This window comes from Blastomyces gilchristii (assembly GCF_000003855.2).
Source record: "Blastomyces gilchristii SLH14081 genomic scaffold supercont1.25, whole genome shotgun sequence".
Classification (NCBI taxonomy): domain Eukaryota; kingdom Fungi; phylum Ascomycota; class Eurotiomycetes; order Onygenales; family Ajellomycetaceae; genus Blastomyces; species Blastomyces gilchristii.
The window spans coordinates 697,951-716,148 of NW_003101657.1; the positions used below are offsets into that span (position 1 = coordinate 697,951).

Consider the following 18,198-nt stretch of genomic DNA (forward strand, 5'->3'; position numbering starts at 1 on the left):
GGGAGGAGCTAGCTACATTTATATTACATATGAGATCACGTGTACGCGGAGCTATCACTATGGCAACGCCACTGGGGCGGACGCTGCTACATTTGGTCATCTGACTTCAAGCTCTCGCTCTTAGCGTTAGCCGCGGCGGAATATCTGCGCAACCTCTTGCAGCTCAATAAATTACAACATAACCGAGTCAAAGAATACTTCTTATTTCTAATGAGGCGAGAGAACCTCCCCATCGATGCTCTTGCGGCATGGGCTAGACTTAACAGCGTCCAATTCCACGGCGTTGAGGTCACGCAATTACAGACTGAAGCTGGAGTTGACAAGGGGTGTTCGGTTGTTGCGACTGCAAAGAAATCAGCCCCAGAGTTCGATCCAGAAACTCCAGCTGAGCCAGAAATATTGATGACTATTCCGTCTGATCTAGTGCTTTCACTAGAGTTAGTGGAAACCTGTGCCAAACCGACAGGCGTTTGAAGGAGATCTTGGATGCTATGGGGGAGTTCGCAAGGGTGTGTATTCCTCATCATGATCATCTTTTTATGCCATAACTTCGTAATAGGCGTATATTTATTGCTAATATCTGCGGACAGTCCGAGGGGCCATATTAATTTTCCTCCTGGTGCACATTTCATATTCGGATCCAGACTTATCGTCCAAGGAACACATTAAAATATCCAACGCATGGACAGAGTACATAAAATTTCTTCCGGCGTCATACTCTTTGCCAACTTGGTACACCATCGAGGAGCGTGAGCTTCTACATGGCACTTCACTGGAACTAGCTCTGGACTTGAAATTGGCTTCGCTAGAGAAAGAATTTGAGCAGTTACGTGAAGCTACGATGGATATCCCCTGGTGCAATCGTGATTGGTGGAACGAGGATACAGGCCGGCTTGCCTTCGAGGATTGGAAGTTAGTCGACGCCATGTATAGATCGCGAGCCCTGGAATTTCCCGGCAAGGGGCATTCTATGGTTCCCTGTGTGGATATGGCAAACCACACGTCGGGTATCCAGACCGGCGCGTTGTATGAGACCGATGCAAATGGAAACGCTGTTTTTCAGTTGGGATGGGGACAGAGTTTGGAGGTGGGCGACGAAGTAACCATCACGTATGCAAGAGCTTGATGGCAATTCACTTTGGCATCGACCCCGGATCCTTCTTATGCGGTGATGGGCAAGAAATCTAATTAAGTCTAGAACTGGGCTAACTTCGAAGACAAAACTGTAGATATGGTGACGAAAAGGGTGCTGCCGAGATGATATTCTCCTACGGATTTATTGAAAGCAACCTGACGAACGCACACCAGCTGTTTCTTGACCTCGATATCCCGGCTAGTGACCCACTAGCGCCCGCGAAAAAAGCTGTCTGTGATGTCGCCCCTGGATTCCGCCTTTTCATACCTCCCGGTTCTGACACGACTGATTGGGAAAGCTCATTCGTCTGGTGGTGTTGCGTAAACGAAGAGGACGGCCTAGAGTTCCGCGTCATTCAGTCAAACCAAGGAGAGCGGGAGCTCAAGGTTTCATGGAAAGGATCTAGCCTAAGCTCGTCCGGGTCATTGCTCGACCACCTCAAAATGGAACCTATGTGGGAGGTCTTTCAGCTTCGGGCGGTTGTAACGATACAGGACCGCATGGAGAGTCAACTTCTTCAGCTGCGTGCGAGGGACGAATATGTGCAACGATGGCTTGAATATGTCGACGAAAAGGTGATTCGCCGGTCTGTATGGCAAACAACTCTTAAACTCAGAGAATTGGAGGGAGAGCTCTTGGAAGCTGGGCTTCGTGATATAGAAGCAAAGGTACCGACCATTTTCCTGGCCTCGCCATTACCCCTCGCCCGCAGATTCTTTTTTGCTCAATGAATGACACATCGTGTTATCGATAATGTGTTCCAGGCTGGCTAACTGATGAACTTTGCCGTAAAATTGTGGTTCTTGATTTTGTTTGTTGACAGAAACTACAACTATTGGATACAGAGCCTGTTAAGGATTATTTGGCAACGCAGCACCCTGGCGCAGACATTGCGGAGGACTTCTCCTAAGTAACTCTCACCGTTGGCCAATATATTATAACCAGACTCTCCTCTCCAATGAGAAAAAAGATCGGCGAAACGAAATGAAAAGACTAGTACTTCGAGTGAATACTGGACTGCTTATTACCGTGAATTCTAATTGCTCTAGGTTATCTTACATGCAAAAGGCTTGACCTTGAACCTTTGGAATCGACATATATGGTGAACAGCCTCTCAGACACCCTAGTTTACGAAATCAACAATGACGGTCACTAAAAACATACTCATGAAAAATGCAGCAACTATTCTTTAAGTGAATGAAGTGCTAATTCTGTTTCATTGTTTCTTTTCATCTGAGATAATTTCTACTGATTTCTATATAAAATTTAACTTTGTTTGTCTCAGTTATATTCTTTCTTTTCTTTACATTCAAGCTTTTCTCATTCACTTCTATGCTTGCAACCTTCACTCTGTGACAAACTAACTTACTATCTTCATAGCTGTAAAATGTTCTTATTAAAGTTATTTAGATATGATCTGAAAAATATACTACTTTTTATCTGAAAAATCTGAGGTAAAATCAAGAGTAGTAATTTATAAAAGAAAGAGATTAAAATATTAATTTAATCTAAGATTTAATATTATATCTGACTCTGATATTCTAGTAAGTATTATTATAAATAAAGAGAATGAGTTTAATACTCTATAACTTATAAATATATATAATGAAAAGTTATTGAAAGAAAATAATAATACTTGAATAATTAACAGAGAATTTTTAAATATAACTTTATTAAAAAACTTCATAATTATAACAGACTTCACTCAATCAATTATATAAATCATTTTATTATACTTTATAGATTTTTATTCTCCCGCTCTGAAGCTTCAATTCTCAGTCACTCACTCTCAGTTAAAAAACTCACAGAATTTCTATTCTTCTACTTTGAAGCTTTACTATGTATATGTATAAATATTCACTCTGATCACTGATTTCTACACTTTCTCTTTTTTTTCTTCTCTAACATTTTTCACTTTTGTATTATAAGGTCTATAAATATCTTACTAATCTATTCAGTGTAGATCTCTTATACTTGAAAAATATTTATTATCTTCTTATTAGAAACAATTACTCACTGAGATATTTAAATACATAATAATATATAAGAAATAGAGAAATGAATAATCAGTTAAGTAGATACTAAGTCTTTAAAATAGAAGCTTACTAATCAGTTACTCTGACTCTGTAATAAGATCTTATAAAAAGAATAAGATCTTATAAAGAGAATAAGATTTTATAAAAGAATATCAGTAGAAGATCTGAGAGTTCTGATATCTTAGATATATAAGATATTTATATAATTACACTTCTTTTGACTTTACAGATATTACACATTTAATGAATAATATAACTATATCTATCAATAATATAAGAGAACTCTCAAATGCAAGTATAGATGTAGTATTACAGTGACTCTGAGTAATATTGAAGTTACAATAATAATAAATAGCTGATATACATACAAATCAATAATATTAATACAAGGAAATTCAATAATTAACTTGATAAGAAACCTCTGTAATTCTGATATCAATAGAATTAAATATGAACATAATATAAGTACTGAAGAAATGCTTAAATACTCTCATCTATTTCAATACTTCTGATCTCACTCTCTACTTATCATGAAGATTGAAAATGCTTATAAAACTAAGTAGAGATGAAAATACTATCAGTTTATTAACTATTCAAGATTGATATATCAATGAACAATTGAAGAATTATATAAGACAGAAGTTTTATTCATGAATAAAGACATGTATTATTATTATTATTATTCTTCAATTATAGATGTATGCAGTCAGAGACTATGACATCTACCTGAGAACTTTTAGTTCTCAGGGTTTTTCCTATATCTGTAAAGTTAACTATTATACATTCATCAATTTCAGATATGCAAAATGAGAAAATTCCAGCTCAGAATACAAAAACTGTTTACAAATTGCAGTGTTTTAACATCTTCTGATACTTTGAAACCATTTGACAATATTATGACAAAGGAAAAGAGAACACAGTCTTAAAGATAGACACATTAAATAGATAGACAGAAAGAAATTGAAAGAAAAAGATAAAGTAAAGAAAGACTGTAACAAAACAAATTATTAAAAGATAGTATATAGCTGTTTTAACAGACTATATCTGATTGATTTCCTCCTCTTCATATTCAGATAATTCTGAATTTAGTCATTTTCTTGTAGCTGCTTGAGTTTCTAATAGAAAGTCTATTAAGTATTTAATTCCTGTCTCAGTTGAGAATAAGAATCTCATATTTAATTGATTTAGATCATACTTCTCTTTCAATCTGGCTCTGAGACTATTGTATAATGCACAGTGTATTACAATATACTCAGGATTCTCATTTGTATTGCAGAATGAGCATTCTATTGAGTCAAATCTATCATCAAATCTTTATATATAAGATTTGAAATAGTCATGTCCTAGTTTCAGCTGTATTATAGATGAGAATATTTTCTTTTTACATTTAATTGAACAAGATTTTCACTTGGGTTTTGTTTCAAATCTTGAATAATGTATACTCTTCTTTTGTTTCTGTCAGCTTTCATTTCACTTATCTAAACAAGATTCTTTTATTTTTCTCTTTATAAAAGATCAGAACATAATTTTTTGAATAGATCTGCTTAATTCTGCACTCTTTTTTGCAGCTGAATCAGTCAATTCATTGTCATGAATATTCATATGAGCAGGAACTCAGTGCAGATGAATTATCAGCTTTGATATTCTTCTCTTTTGAATTTTCAAAACAGAGTTCAAGATCAGTTCAAGATTCATTTGATCATTATGAATCTGACTATTTCTAAGTCTTTTTAAAGCAGCTTGACTATCAGAGAATATTCATATCTCTTTCAAACAATTTCCTCTTTTATAAGATTTTATTTCAATGAGTTTGAAAGCTTTCACTATTACAAATAGTTCAGCATCAAAGACTTCACATTCATAGCCTAGATTTTAGAAATCTGAGATAAAATTGATATTATCTTCAGTATAAGCAATGCCTGTGCCTAATCTATTCAAGTTCTCATTTTTTGAGTCATCTGAATAAATCAGAATAGAGTCTTTTATATTGATTGTAGAAATTCTCTTCAAATACTGTTTATATTCTTTCTCTGTTGATAGTTCACTTATTTATAAGTCTATAAGAGATTCAAGCTTTTCTCTTCAGAGAGATAACTTCTCATGATCAACTTTTTCAACATTTAAAGAAGAAAATTAATTTTTAATCAGAGAGTATAGTCTATACAGTTGAGAAGACATTTTCTTTGAAGAATTATTTTCATTTCAATCAAGAAATCTATTTCAATTCAGTTCATTTCCAGAGTTAATTGATGGAAATGAAGAAGAGACTCTTTCTCTGATTATATGATTTAAGCTCATCTTTACAACTCTCAGAGTATAGTTTATACAGGTCTTTTCAAATCTAATAGCAGGAGAAGAAATTGAAGCTTCAATTTCCATTGCTTTAATAGAAGATGATTTGAATACTCTCAGAATTCTTCTCAAGGCTCTGTTTTACAGACTTTGAAAGAGTTCAGTGAAATTCTCTTGATTATTTCACCAAACTTGAACTTCATAATCAGCTACTGATGTAATACAGGCTATATATAACTGTCTTATAGCCTGGAAGAATAGACCTCTCTCTGTATTTAATAGTCTGATTATGTTGTTCAATAGTCTTTCTGTCTTGACAGTTCTTTGTTGTATGTGATATTTAAAATTCAACTTGGAGTTTAATCATACTTCTAATCATTTGATATTTACACTGGGTTTAATCTCTCTATTTAAAAGAGTTAGAGATAGTTCTTTCTCATTGAATCTAGAAAAGAAATGAATTAACTCAGTTTTATTCATATTAAATTGAATTTAATTGATATCTGCTCTAATAAAGATTTTCTTTGCAGCTTCTTCAATTACTTTCAAATTCTCTTTGATAGTTTTTGAGCTGTAGACTGAACCAATATCATTTATATAACTCAGAGATTACACTATTCTCATATTTCTATTTTTGAATAGATATGCAGTGTATATTACAAATAAAATGAGTGAGATTGAAGATCTCTGTGATACTTCTATTTCTATCTCAGTCTTGTCTTATTTCATTCTATCAAAGAAGAGTTGTATAATTCTTTTAAATATAAAACAGTTAACTCATTTTATTAGAGAAAGTGACAGTTTTAATATCTTCAATGTCTGAATTAACTTTGACTTTGAAACATGATTAAATGCTTCTTTTATATCAATAAAAACTACAGTTGAGACCAGACTCTCATGCTTTGCTATTTGAATATTATGAACAACTGAGAGAATAGTATCAATTGCAGAACACTGTTTTCTATCTCTCATTTATTCACTGAATAAAAGAGAATCACTTATAGAGCTTATAAAAGATAGTCAAGTAGCTATTATCTTTTCTAAAACCTTTTCTAGACAGTTCAATGGAGATATTACTCTATATGACTTAGAAATTGAAGTTTTTCTATTAGGTTTTGCAAGAATTACTTCAGTGACTTCTCTTCAGCATTCAGAATAATATTCATTTTTTAAGAGATTGAAAAATAGCTTAAAATATTCATTCTTTAAGTAGAAGTATGTATTTTGAATAATTAAGTGATTAATTGAATCAGGCCCTGCAGCAGTTTTAACTGAACTTGAGAAGATAGCTGACTCTAATTCATCTTATGTAAGATCAGGTCATTCTCAGTCATTTTCATTAATATAGTTAAGAAGTGATATATTCTCTTCCTCTGAATCTGAATCTGATGAGTTTTGAAAGAGAATTCTCATGAAAGCTTGACATTTTTTCTCAAAAGAGTTTGCTGTATATAATTCATTCTAAAACTTATATTCTAAGACTGAAAGTTTTGCTACACTTCTTGTTTTAGTATAGTTAAAAGCTTTAAAAACTTTCTTTTCTTAAACTTCTTCAAGAAATTTATTTCAGTAGTCTGTTTTAGCTCTTTTAATATCTGAAAAATATTCATTTCTGACAGCTTTGAACTCTTTATTACATATTACATCATTCTTTCAATCTTTTCTAACAGTAGTTAATTATTTCCTTTTAAATGTGATATTCTCATTTCATCAAGGTTTGAAATACTCAGAAGACTTTCTCTTTGAAATATTATCTCTAACACTTATTAGAATAATAGATGTAATAAGCTTCACTCTATTCTTAAGCATTTCATTTAAGATATCTTGATCAGAATTTCAATATAACTCACTCTGCTTTTCAGATTGTAACAGTTTTATATTTTCTTCAACTACTTTTCAATCAGCTTTTTCAAAGTTAAACTGATTAGAGAGAAGAGAGTTTTTACTACTGAAACTAATATCTTATTAGTCATTTTTAATCATAGTTATTAATATCTCTGCTATATAATTCTCAGTATAACTACTGATCAATGATTCAAATTCAATTAATATCTTTTAATAAGTTCAGTTCTCATCAATATAATGACATATAACTTCTATAAATATAAGATTGTTTATACTAGTTCATGCATTCACTGTGAGAGACACTCTTTAATAATTCTTCAACTCTGATTCTAGATATTATATATTAACTTTATAGTATATCTCAAGATTGAACTGAAGACATAATCAATGTGAAATATAAAGATTTGAATTAAGTATTTAAAGAAGTGTTCAGAATTTGAAGTTTTCAATTAATTGAAAAGAAAGATTTAGAGATATACACATACTGTAAGAGATCTACACTGAATAGATTGATATAATATATAGATCTTATATAACAAAGTAAAAAACATTAAAGAAGAAAAGAAAAGAGAGAAACTGCAGAAATCAGTAATCAGAATGAATATTTATACATGTATGTAGTAGTGTACATAGTGAAGCTTCAGGGCAGAAGAATAGAAATTCTGTAGGTTTTCAGCTGAGAATCAGTGACAGAATCAGTGACTAAGAATCAGAGTGATAGAAATCTGTGAAGTGTAACAGAATAGTCTATATAATTGATTAAGTGCAGCCTGTCACATTAGCCCTCTCTTTTCAGAAGTGAGATTGTGTGTAGCTCTCATTGATCAAGAGCTGCTGTTTCAGATAATATGAAGCTCAGAGTTCAGATCAGACAATTATAGCTAACTCATTTCACAAGATATTATCAGCTACAGCTGCAGAGTCTCTTATCAAGAATATTCTCAATCTCTCACTTAAGTTCATTGTCTTCTTCTACAATCTCTGATAACTGTCAATTGAAAGTTAGTTGAGAAGGAAACAGGTCAGTAGCAGTGCAGCTGTGTAAGCTTGTATAAAAGATATTATGAATTTCTGATAATATGTTAAGATAGTAATTATAACTGTCTAGAACTTCTATTATCTCATATTTAACATAGTAATAATTCAGTGTATGAGATGAGTATGTGATTTATATATTCTTAAGATTTAATCACATCAGAGCTTCTATCTCATATTACTAAGTAGAATCTCAGTGAACATTAGTTTAATCTTCTTGATTCTGTTTAATACTCATCATGAAGGCTTCTGCTCAATTATAAGCATTTCAGAGCTTTGTTACTATATTATTAATAATCTGAATCAGACTGCAGAAGTTCAGTGTGAAATGTGTGATTTCTAGAAGATTTAATATCTTCATATAATATTCATATATAAGGAAGAATGAGCTTATATCTGTTAAAATGACATTCTGATCCTTGATAGTGACTTCAATGTGTAGAAAAAGATTATATTAATCATCTTATAAGTAATTATAGAACTTATAAAGATAATTCTTTATAGTCTGAATTATTTATTCTGATGTATTATCAATCTCAGAGTAATAGATAGTTAATAAACAGTGTATAATCTTGAGAACTTGATAGATTCTTATTCAGAGAGTGCTTATGAATTAACAGCTCTGATCTAATACTATAGATCTCAATAATTCATGCATTTAATAGAATAAGCTCTGTAGAAAAGCTTCAGTAACTTGTTCAGTATTCATCTTATTATAAGGTTTTAATATTATACTCTTACTCAATCAGTTTACAATAACTAGAACTTTTCTATAACTCTTACTCTGAGTGAGATTAATAGTGAAGTCAATTATCATATCTTATCAGATTCTATTAGAAGCATTGAGCAGTTTCAGCAGGTCTTTTCTACAGTTCTTTCACAAGATAACAGAGAAACAATAGTTACAGTTTCAGATAAAATGTCTGATGCTATTTAATATCTCAGATCAGTAGAACTCTTAAGAGATTATTCAATACAGTTATTCACAATCTGAATAATCAGTTATATAAGAATCATGCATCTCTTGTATTATTCAGATGTGCAAGAGTTCAGAATAAAAGACTCAGTATTATTCACAGAATTACAGAGTGTTATTATCATTGATTGAGTATTCTGAGATGTTGATTCTTATATGTAGTTCTGAGAGAAATCAGAGTGCTTCTTGATATACTACTTTAGTAAGTGCTTGAAGAAGTTCATCAGTTTGAGCTATTATATATCATAATTCATTCAGTGTAGAAGAAGTGAAGATATCAGTATCAGTATCAGTTCAGAGAGAGAGTGTTCTAATCAGAGAAGTGTGTATAGTGTTATAAGTTGTTTCATCTTGATTAATCAATATCTTCAGATGTAAGAATAAGTGCTCGCGAGCGATTATTCAGGTGTTTGCAGCTTGGCGTGATATATACTGTTAACTACTAGAAGTATTCATGATAGAAAGATAAAATATAGAGATTAAATGTATAATAGTATTCAAGCTGAGTTTCATATCTTATAATTATTGAATTGATAAAGAATGAAACAGTCTACAATCTTCTAATCTAACTACATTTAGAATTTATTGATAAGTTATAGAAGAGAGATATCTCTACTACAGATTGATAATAAATTACATTTCTCAGTATATATACTTCTGCTCTTCTTACTGATCTCTAGAACAATTTATTGTATAAAGACTGTATATAATATAACTATCTGAAGCTCAGCTGCAGATGCTGATTATTATATTCATTTTAAATATTTATAATTAGATAATTATTTATTTGTATCAGAGAATCACTCTCTCTCTCAATAGTATCAAGATTATAAGTTTTTTCTTTTTTCATCTTCTCTTTCTGACACTGATTTTTCTATTCTTAGAAGAAATCATTATGAGTTTTATTATATATGAAGTCATGATATTCACAGATATCAAGAAATATTTTATAACTATTAAATTCAATATTACAGATATATCTGCTCTAATGAATATCTTCAGAATGATTAATCTGTATTAATCTATTCTCTAGTGTTTATCATCTGACTTCATAGTACAGGTGAAGAATATTCATATTTTCAGAAACAGAAATGCAGATGTTGTACTCTTTTACATCTGTGAGTATAAGACTTGTATATCTTATCTGAGATGTCATTATAAGAATGAGCTGTTTATACACTGTATTCTGCTTTCTGTATTTCTCTATGTCTCTCTCTCTCTTTCTGAGAAGTCTCATATGTGTTGTAATTATGTATACAATTCTAAGATCAGTAAGTGTTTATTCAGTTATTATTATTCCTGCTTTTACAGTTTTATACACTAATAATAGTTCTTAGTTGCTTCAGCATCAGAGATCATTTTAATCAAAGATGATAACACTGCTGAGACTACTCTCTCTCACTCTTAAGCTTCTTCTGTCACTTTCTCTTCCTTCTCTGTGAAGAAGATGATGCACACACTGAGTTATAAGTGTTCAGCTTCAGGTGACTTCTGTCATTATTTATTCAGTTCTGTGTCTTCTTCTTCTTCTATTTCTTCTATCTTTATTCTCTCTGCTCTGGCTTCTGATTCTGCAGATCTCATACTCTTCTTCAATTTTTCTACATGTATCTATACACATTTCTATGTTGACATTCCAGTTAATCTTGTGATAAATGACATTAATGTCATATGCAGAGTGATAGAGAAATCAGAGACATGTGTGATATTATTACAAGAGTGACTTGCAGCTCTCAAATTCCTTGCAGACCTTGAGCTTTAAGATTTCCTTTATTTTTGATGTTGAAAATAGATTAATTATTATTATTATTCTTCAATTATAGATGTATGCAGTCAGAGACTATGACATCTATCTGAGAACTTTTAGTTCTCAGAGTTTTTCCTATATCTGTAAAGTTAACTATTATACATTCATCAATTTCAGATATGTAAAATCAGAAAATTTCAGCTCAGAATACAAAAACTGTTTACAAATTTCAGTATTTTAACATCTTCTGATACTTTGAAATCATTTGACAATATCATGACAAAGGAAAAGAGAACACAGTCTTAAAGATAGACACATTAAATAGATAGACAGAAAGAAATTGAAAGAAAAAGATAAAGTAAAGTAAGACTGTAACAAAACAAATTATTAAAAGATAGTATATAGCTGTTTTAACAGACTATATCTGGTTGATTTTCTCCTCTTCATATTCAGATAATTCTGAATTTAGTCATTTTCTTGTAGCTGCTTGAGTTTCTGATAGAAAGTCTATTTAAGTATTTAATTCCTGTCTCAGTTGAGAATAAGAATCTTATATTTAATTAATTTAGATCATACTTCTCTTTCAATCTGACTCTGAGACTATTGTATAATGCACAGTGTATTACAATATACTCAGAATTCTCATTTGTATTGCAGAATGAGCATTCTATTGAGTCAAATGTATCATCAAATCTTTGTATATAAGATTTGAAATAGCCATGTCCTAGTTTCAGCTGTATTATAGATGAGAATATTTTCTTTTTACATTTAATTGAACAAGATTTTCACTTGGGTTTTGTTTCAAATCTTGAATAATGTATACTCTTCTTTTGTTTCTGCCAGCTTTCATTTCACTTGTCTAAACAAGATTCTTTTATTTTTCTCTTTATAAAAGATCAGGACATAATTCTTTGAATAGATCTGCTTAATTCTGCACCCTTTTTTGCAGCTGAATCAGCCAATTCATTGTCATGAATATTCATATGAGCAGGAACTCAGTGCAGATGAATTATCAGCTTTGATGTTCTTCTCTTTTGAATTTTCAAAACAGAGTTTAAGATCAGTTCAAGATTCATTTGATCATTATGAATCTGACTATTTCTAAGTCTTTTTAAAGCAGCTTGACTATCAGAGAATATTCATGTCTCTTTCAAACAATTTCCTCTTTTATGAGATTTTATTTCTATGAGTTTGAAAGCTTTTACTATTGTAAATAGTTCAGCATCAAAGACTTCAGATTCACAGCCTAGATTTCAGAAATCTGAGATAAAATTGATATTATCTTCAGTATAAGCAATGCCTGTGTCTAATCTATTCAGGTTCTCATTTTTTGAGTCATCTGAATAAATCAGAATAGAGTCTTTTATATTGATTGTAGAAATTCTCTTCAAATGCTGTTCATATTCTTTCTCTTTTAATAGTTCACTTATTTGTAAGTTTATAAGAGATTCAAGCTTTTCTCTTCAGAGAGATAACTTCTCATGATTCACTTTTTCAACATTTAAAGAAGAAAATTGATTTTTAATCAGAGAGCATAGTCTGTAAAGTTGAGAAGGCATTTTCTTTGAAGAATTATTTTCATTCCAATCAAGAAATCTATTCCAATCCAGTTCATTTCCAGAGTTAATTGATGAAAATGAAGAAGAGACTCTTTCTCTGATTATATGATTTGAGCTCATCTTTATAACTCTCAGCGCATAGTTCATACAGGCCTTTTCAAATCTAATAGCAGAAGGAGGAATTGAAGCTTCAATTTCCATTGCTTTAATAGAAGATGATTTGAATGCTTCTAGAATTCTTCTCAAGGCTCTGTTTTGCAATTATAATATTGTTAATACAGAGAAGAATTCTACAAAAGAATCTCTGTTATTACTACAGAAGAAGCTGACTGCAGAGAGTTAAGGTTCTCTGAAGCTCAGAAATGATGCTGATAAGACAGCTGTGTGACTCAGTATAGAAGATGAAAGAAAATCTGAGTCTCTACAGAGAACTGACACTGAAGATCATGAGCTTCTCATGTCATATCTTATAATTATTGAATTGATAAAGAATGAAACAGTCTACAATCTTCTAATCTAACTACATTTAGAATTTATTGATGAGTTATAGAAGAGAGATATCTCTACTACAGATTGAATACAGAAGTTGAAGAAGAAAGAATCTGATTTAAACTTAAAAGAGACAGACTCTGAGCAGAACAGTGCTGCTAAGAAATCAAGTCACTGATAACTAGAAGAATATGAACTTCTACTAATGAATAATTCAGTCTTCATTTCTTGTAGCAGAGTGACGTGTCAGAAGTTATTGAGAATTCATTATAATGATTCTCATGTGAGACACTTCAGGTTAGAGAAGACTGAGAAGCTTCTAAAATATAAATACATTTAAAACAAGCTTCAGACAGATATCAAAGAGTATATTAAGACTTATAATATCTATCAATAAATAAAGATCTCATAGTATAAGTAATACAGTGAGTTGATATCACTGTCTGTTTCAAAGAGTCTATGATAGAATCTATTAATAGATTTCATAGTTAATCTGCTGTAGTTGACAAGAGTTAAAGAATATGACTTAATTTTAATTATTATTGACTGTTTCATGAAGATAATCAAATATATCTCTATTCATAAAAAGATTAAAGTCTCTGAATTGACTGATCTGTTTTTAAATATCATCATTCATGATTACAGTGCTCTGAAATTATTAATAACAGATTGAGAATCTCTCTTCATTAGCAAATACTGATCAGCTTTTTGCTATTATCTTATAATAAGATGTCTTCTCAGTATCACATTTCATCTGCAGACAGATGATCAGACTGAATATCAGAATCAGACACTAGAACAGCATCTTTAAGTGTTCTGTTCATATCATCAGAATGATTAGCTCAAACATCTTCTGACTGCTGAATTCATATATAATAATACAAAGAATGCAATCTTAAAGATATCTTCTTTCTATACTTATTATGAATATAATTCTTCATTACTCAGTGACATTGTGAACAACATTTCAAAGAGAGAAATAGACAGTCAGAATGTTGAATAGATACAGAGAACAGAGTATCTCTCAGTGTCAGAAGTAAAAGTGAGATTGAAACTTTTAAATAAAATTTATAAGAAGGCAGTGAAAAGTATTCATTATACTCAGAAGTAGCAGATAAAATACTATAATTAAAAACATCTTTCAATGAAGTTCTTGATAGAGAATTAAGTGCTACTTTTAACAAAGAATATCAAGATAATAAGACTGTGTAAGAAGCTCAGTAAGTGATAACTAGAATCTTTCTCAGTAATAAGAGTGATGAGTAAGCAGATATATAAGTTGAAATTACTCACAGAATTGAAATCAATTTATTCTGTTTTTCACATTTTCTATTTAGAGTTCTATAAGCAATGCTCTGAGATGGAGCTGTCTTGACTGAATGATATCAAGATTGAGAGTGATACTGAATATCTTGTGAAGCAAATATTAAATAAGTGAATATATTATAATAAGCTTCAATACCTTATTAAATGAGAAGATTATTTATTATCAGAGAATTTATAAGAATTACTTAAGTATTTGAAAAATGCTGAGAAAGAGATTGCAAGCTATGAGATAACTAGTAGAGATTATCTCATTACATATCAGAGATATTGAATAAGAAATACTGCTTAAGACTTCTTATTTTTCTTAAAGAATTTTTTTAGAGATAATCTCATAGGGATAAGCTGATGTCTTATACACTCTGTAGCACTCTTCTTCTATTTTCTCTCAAAGAGTTTTTTAGAAGTTTAATGAGACTATATAAGTGTAAAATTCCTGAAGCATTTAGAGAAAAGAGATATTTGAAATTAATAAAAAGATTAATATTATTAATCTGTAGACTGCTGTTATTCTAATAAAGCTGCAGCTCACTGAAAAAGTAAAAAGAGAGAATTTCAGAGCCTACTCATCAATAATTATATTCTTATTAAACTCATTCTTTATCATTGAAGTCTTCAGCACTGATATCTTTGTCTGCTGAGAAGTTAGCACTGTGATACTGTAGCAAAGCATGCTGCAGAAGAGTATATATACTGTAGAAGAGTATAAGAGATACTGAAATTATCAACTTATCAACTTATAAAGTATCTCAGTTATCTGCTTCAACTGAAGTAAGATTCTCTTCAATCAGTGATTGATCTCTGCAGTGCTTTCAACAGCAGCACTGACTAATCTCTGCTTAAGATCAGTCATTCTGATGTGTTTTTTCATCTCAGAGACTCATGCTTTCACCTTCTTTTACAGATGAGTAAGGAGAATCTTCTTAGTCTTGACAGAATCTATCAATACTTGAAGCACTGAGACTCTCACTCTGTACTGCTTAAGCATCTGAACTTCTTGTCAGAGCTGATATGATATCTTCTTGTAGAGTAGATAATATTTACAGAGAGATAGAAGTTATTGTTACAGATGTAATAAAAATAACAGAAGTGAGAGAAGAGATGAATGTACAAGATTCTTCTCTTTTTCAGCTGCTTAGTGCAGTGCAGATAAGTGACAGTGTTAGTCAGAGACTGCACTGAAGCCTTCTCACAGAGAGAAGACAAAGAAACTGCAGAACTCTGCAGACTCAACTCAGCAGCATCTCAAGCAGAGCTCAGACATGTCACAGAAGAGAAACTATAGATTAAGCTTCTCAGAGTCACTGTCTCTGAAATCAAGCTCTTTCTGAGTTTCTCTTCAAATGATCACACAGAGTCATATGCCACTGTGTTGACTGAGAAGAGAGGCAGTGTCATAACAGCAGCAGAGAAGACAGAGAAAGAACTGGACACAGATGAACTGACTGGTAGAAGAGATAACATCTCACTGCAAGACACAGCAACTATCACCACAGTCATAAGAGAAGTAGAAGAAGAAGAAGAAGAAGATGTGATAATGAGAGCAGTGCTTCTGCAGTCTGTCAATACTGCTGTCTTCATCTTCAACTGAGCTTTCTTAACAGTCACAGAGACTGCAGCTGTATCACAAAGATATTTACTCACCAGAAAATGTCAGAATAAGCACTTTATTATTCTTCAAGAATAATACTCTTATACACTCACTGTTACAATTGAGAGAAAGAGAAGAAAAATATATTATAAAAGAGAAAGATCTTTTCAAAAAATCCTGTCACTACTATTAACTTTGTCTCTAAAACACATCACTTTTACAGAGAATTTCATATATAGAATGAAATATGATGAGAGATCTGTAAGTCACTTATTAACTATGTTTTTTACATCTTAAATTAATATATAAGGAACTCACTTATCACATATTTGATTTGAATGAAGATGAGAAAAGAAAGATTTATACAGTCAGTAGAAAAACTCATCTATTTCTTTATATCACACACAGTATATACACTGTCAATTGATTGATAACTGTTACTATACAATAAAGATAACTCTCAATTCAGTAATATTAAGAGTATCAGAACTATGTTCTTAAAGAGAAGAGTATTATCACACTCTTAGCTGTGTCAAGACTCTGCTGTGATTTCACACAGCTTATCACTTTCATGCAGATGATTTCATCCTGTTCAAACCAGTTTTCAATCACTCTATAATATCATTCAAAATATCATAGAAAGATCTGATTAATGAATATGAGAATTCTGCTTCTATACAAGATCAGCAGATTACTCTTTCTTAATAGTAAGACACTACTGAGGTATCACTTCAGCTATTCTCACTTATAGAATGAAAGAAGAGTATTGACTCATTATCTATATAGAATAGCTAGATGCTGGCTCCTCATCAAAGAAGTCAGTAATTTGTTTTTCTTCTACTGAAATATATATAAGAGTTACTGTGTTTCTTATACAATCTTCTTAGTATACTAAGTATTATATCTGTGATATTCTCATAATAACTCTGTAGCCTACAAGCTCACTATTCAAGCAAGATAGTCAAGCTCACTTATATGACTTCGCAAACAACTATCTCTACATGACACCGCTGACTAGTCACTGCTTCGGTTCCGTCACGTTACAGTAATAAAACTTTCAACTTTAAAATATGAGTTTCAGAATGAATTATATACAGTAAATTCTTTTTAGAAAAAGTGTCAAGCTTTTATAAGAAGACTCTTTCAAAACTTATCAGATTCAGAAGAAGAGAATATTTCATTTTATAAATATATTAATGAAAATGAGTGAGAATCATCTGAGCTTATATAAGATCAACTAGAGTTAGTTATTTTCTCAAGTTTAATTATAACTACTGCAGGTTCTGATTCAATCAATCACTTGATAATTCAGAATATATATTTCTATTTAAAGAATGAATGTTTTAACCTCTTTTTTAATCTCTTGAAAAATGAATATCATTCTGAATACTGAACAGAAACAACTGAAGTGATTCTTGTAAAATCTAATAGAAAAGCTTTAATTTCTAAGTTATAAAGAGTAATATCTCTATTGAACTGTCTGAAAAAGATTTTAGAAAAGATAATAGCTATAAGACTATCTTTTATAAGCTCTATTACTGATTGTATTTTATTTAATGAATAGATAAGAGATAGAAAATAATATTCTATAATTGATGCTATTCTTTCAGTTATTCATAACATTTAAATAGCAAAGTATGAAGATCTGATCTCAACGGCAGTTTTTATTAATATAAAAGATGCATTTAATCATGCTTTAAAGTCAAAGATACCTCAAACTTTGAAGATATTAAAACTGTCACTTTCTCTAATAAAATGAGTTAACTGTTGTATGTTCAAAAGAATTATACAACTATTTTTTAATGAAATGACACAAGATTCTTGTTATTCTTATTATTATTATTATTATTAGTATTCTATTATAGATGTATGCAGTTAGGGGCTATGACATCTTTCTGAAAACTTGTAGTTCTCAGAGTTTTTCTAGTATCTGTAAGGTTAATTATTATACATTTATCAATTTCAGATATGCAAAATTAGAGAATTCCAGCTCAGAATGTAAAAACCTCTTATAAATTACAGCATTCTTTATATCTTCTGATACTTTTGAAACTATTTAGAAAGTAACATGACATAGGAAAAGAAACAAAGTCTTAAAGATAGACATAGTAGATAGAAACTAACAGAAAAGAAAAGAAACTGTAAGAATAGACAATACTAAAATATACAT

General features: G+C 30.9%; 1 protein-coding gene across 1 annotated transcript; it reads left to right on the forward strand.

Moving 5' to 3' along the window:
- Positions 1–210: 210 nt before the first annotated feature.
- On the forward strand, positions 211–2,045 carry BDBG_08641 (SET domain-containing protein; the record flags this gene model as incomplete). Its single annotated transcript, XM_031723663.1, has 4 exons — positions 211–451; positions 591–1,110; positions 1,230–1,803; positions 1,959–2,045. The coding sequence occupies 4 exons, from the start codon at positions 211–213 to the stop codon at positions 2,043–2,045; spliced, it is 1,422 nt and encodes a 473-aa protein (XP_031580908.1).
- Between the last annotated feature and the right edge of the window lie 16,153 nt (positions 2,046–18,198).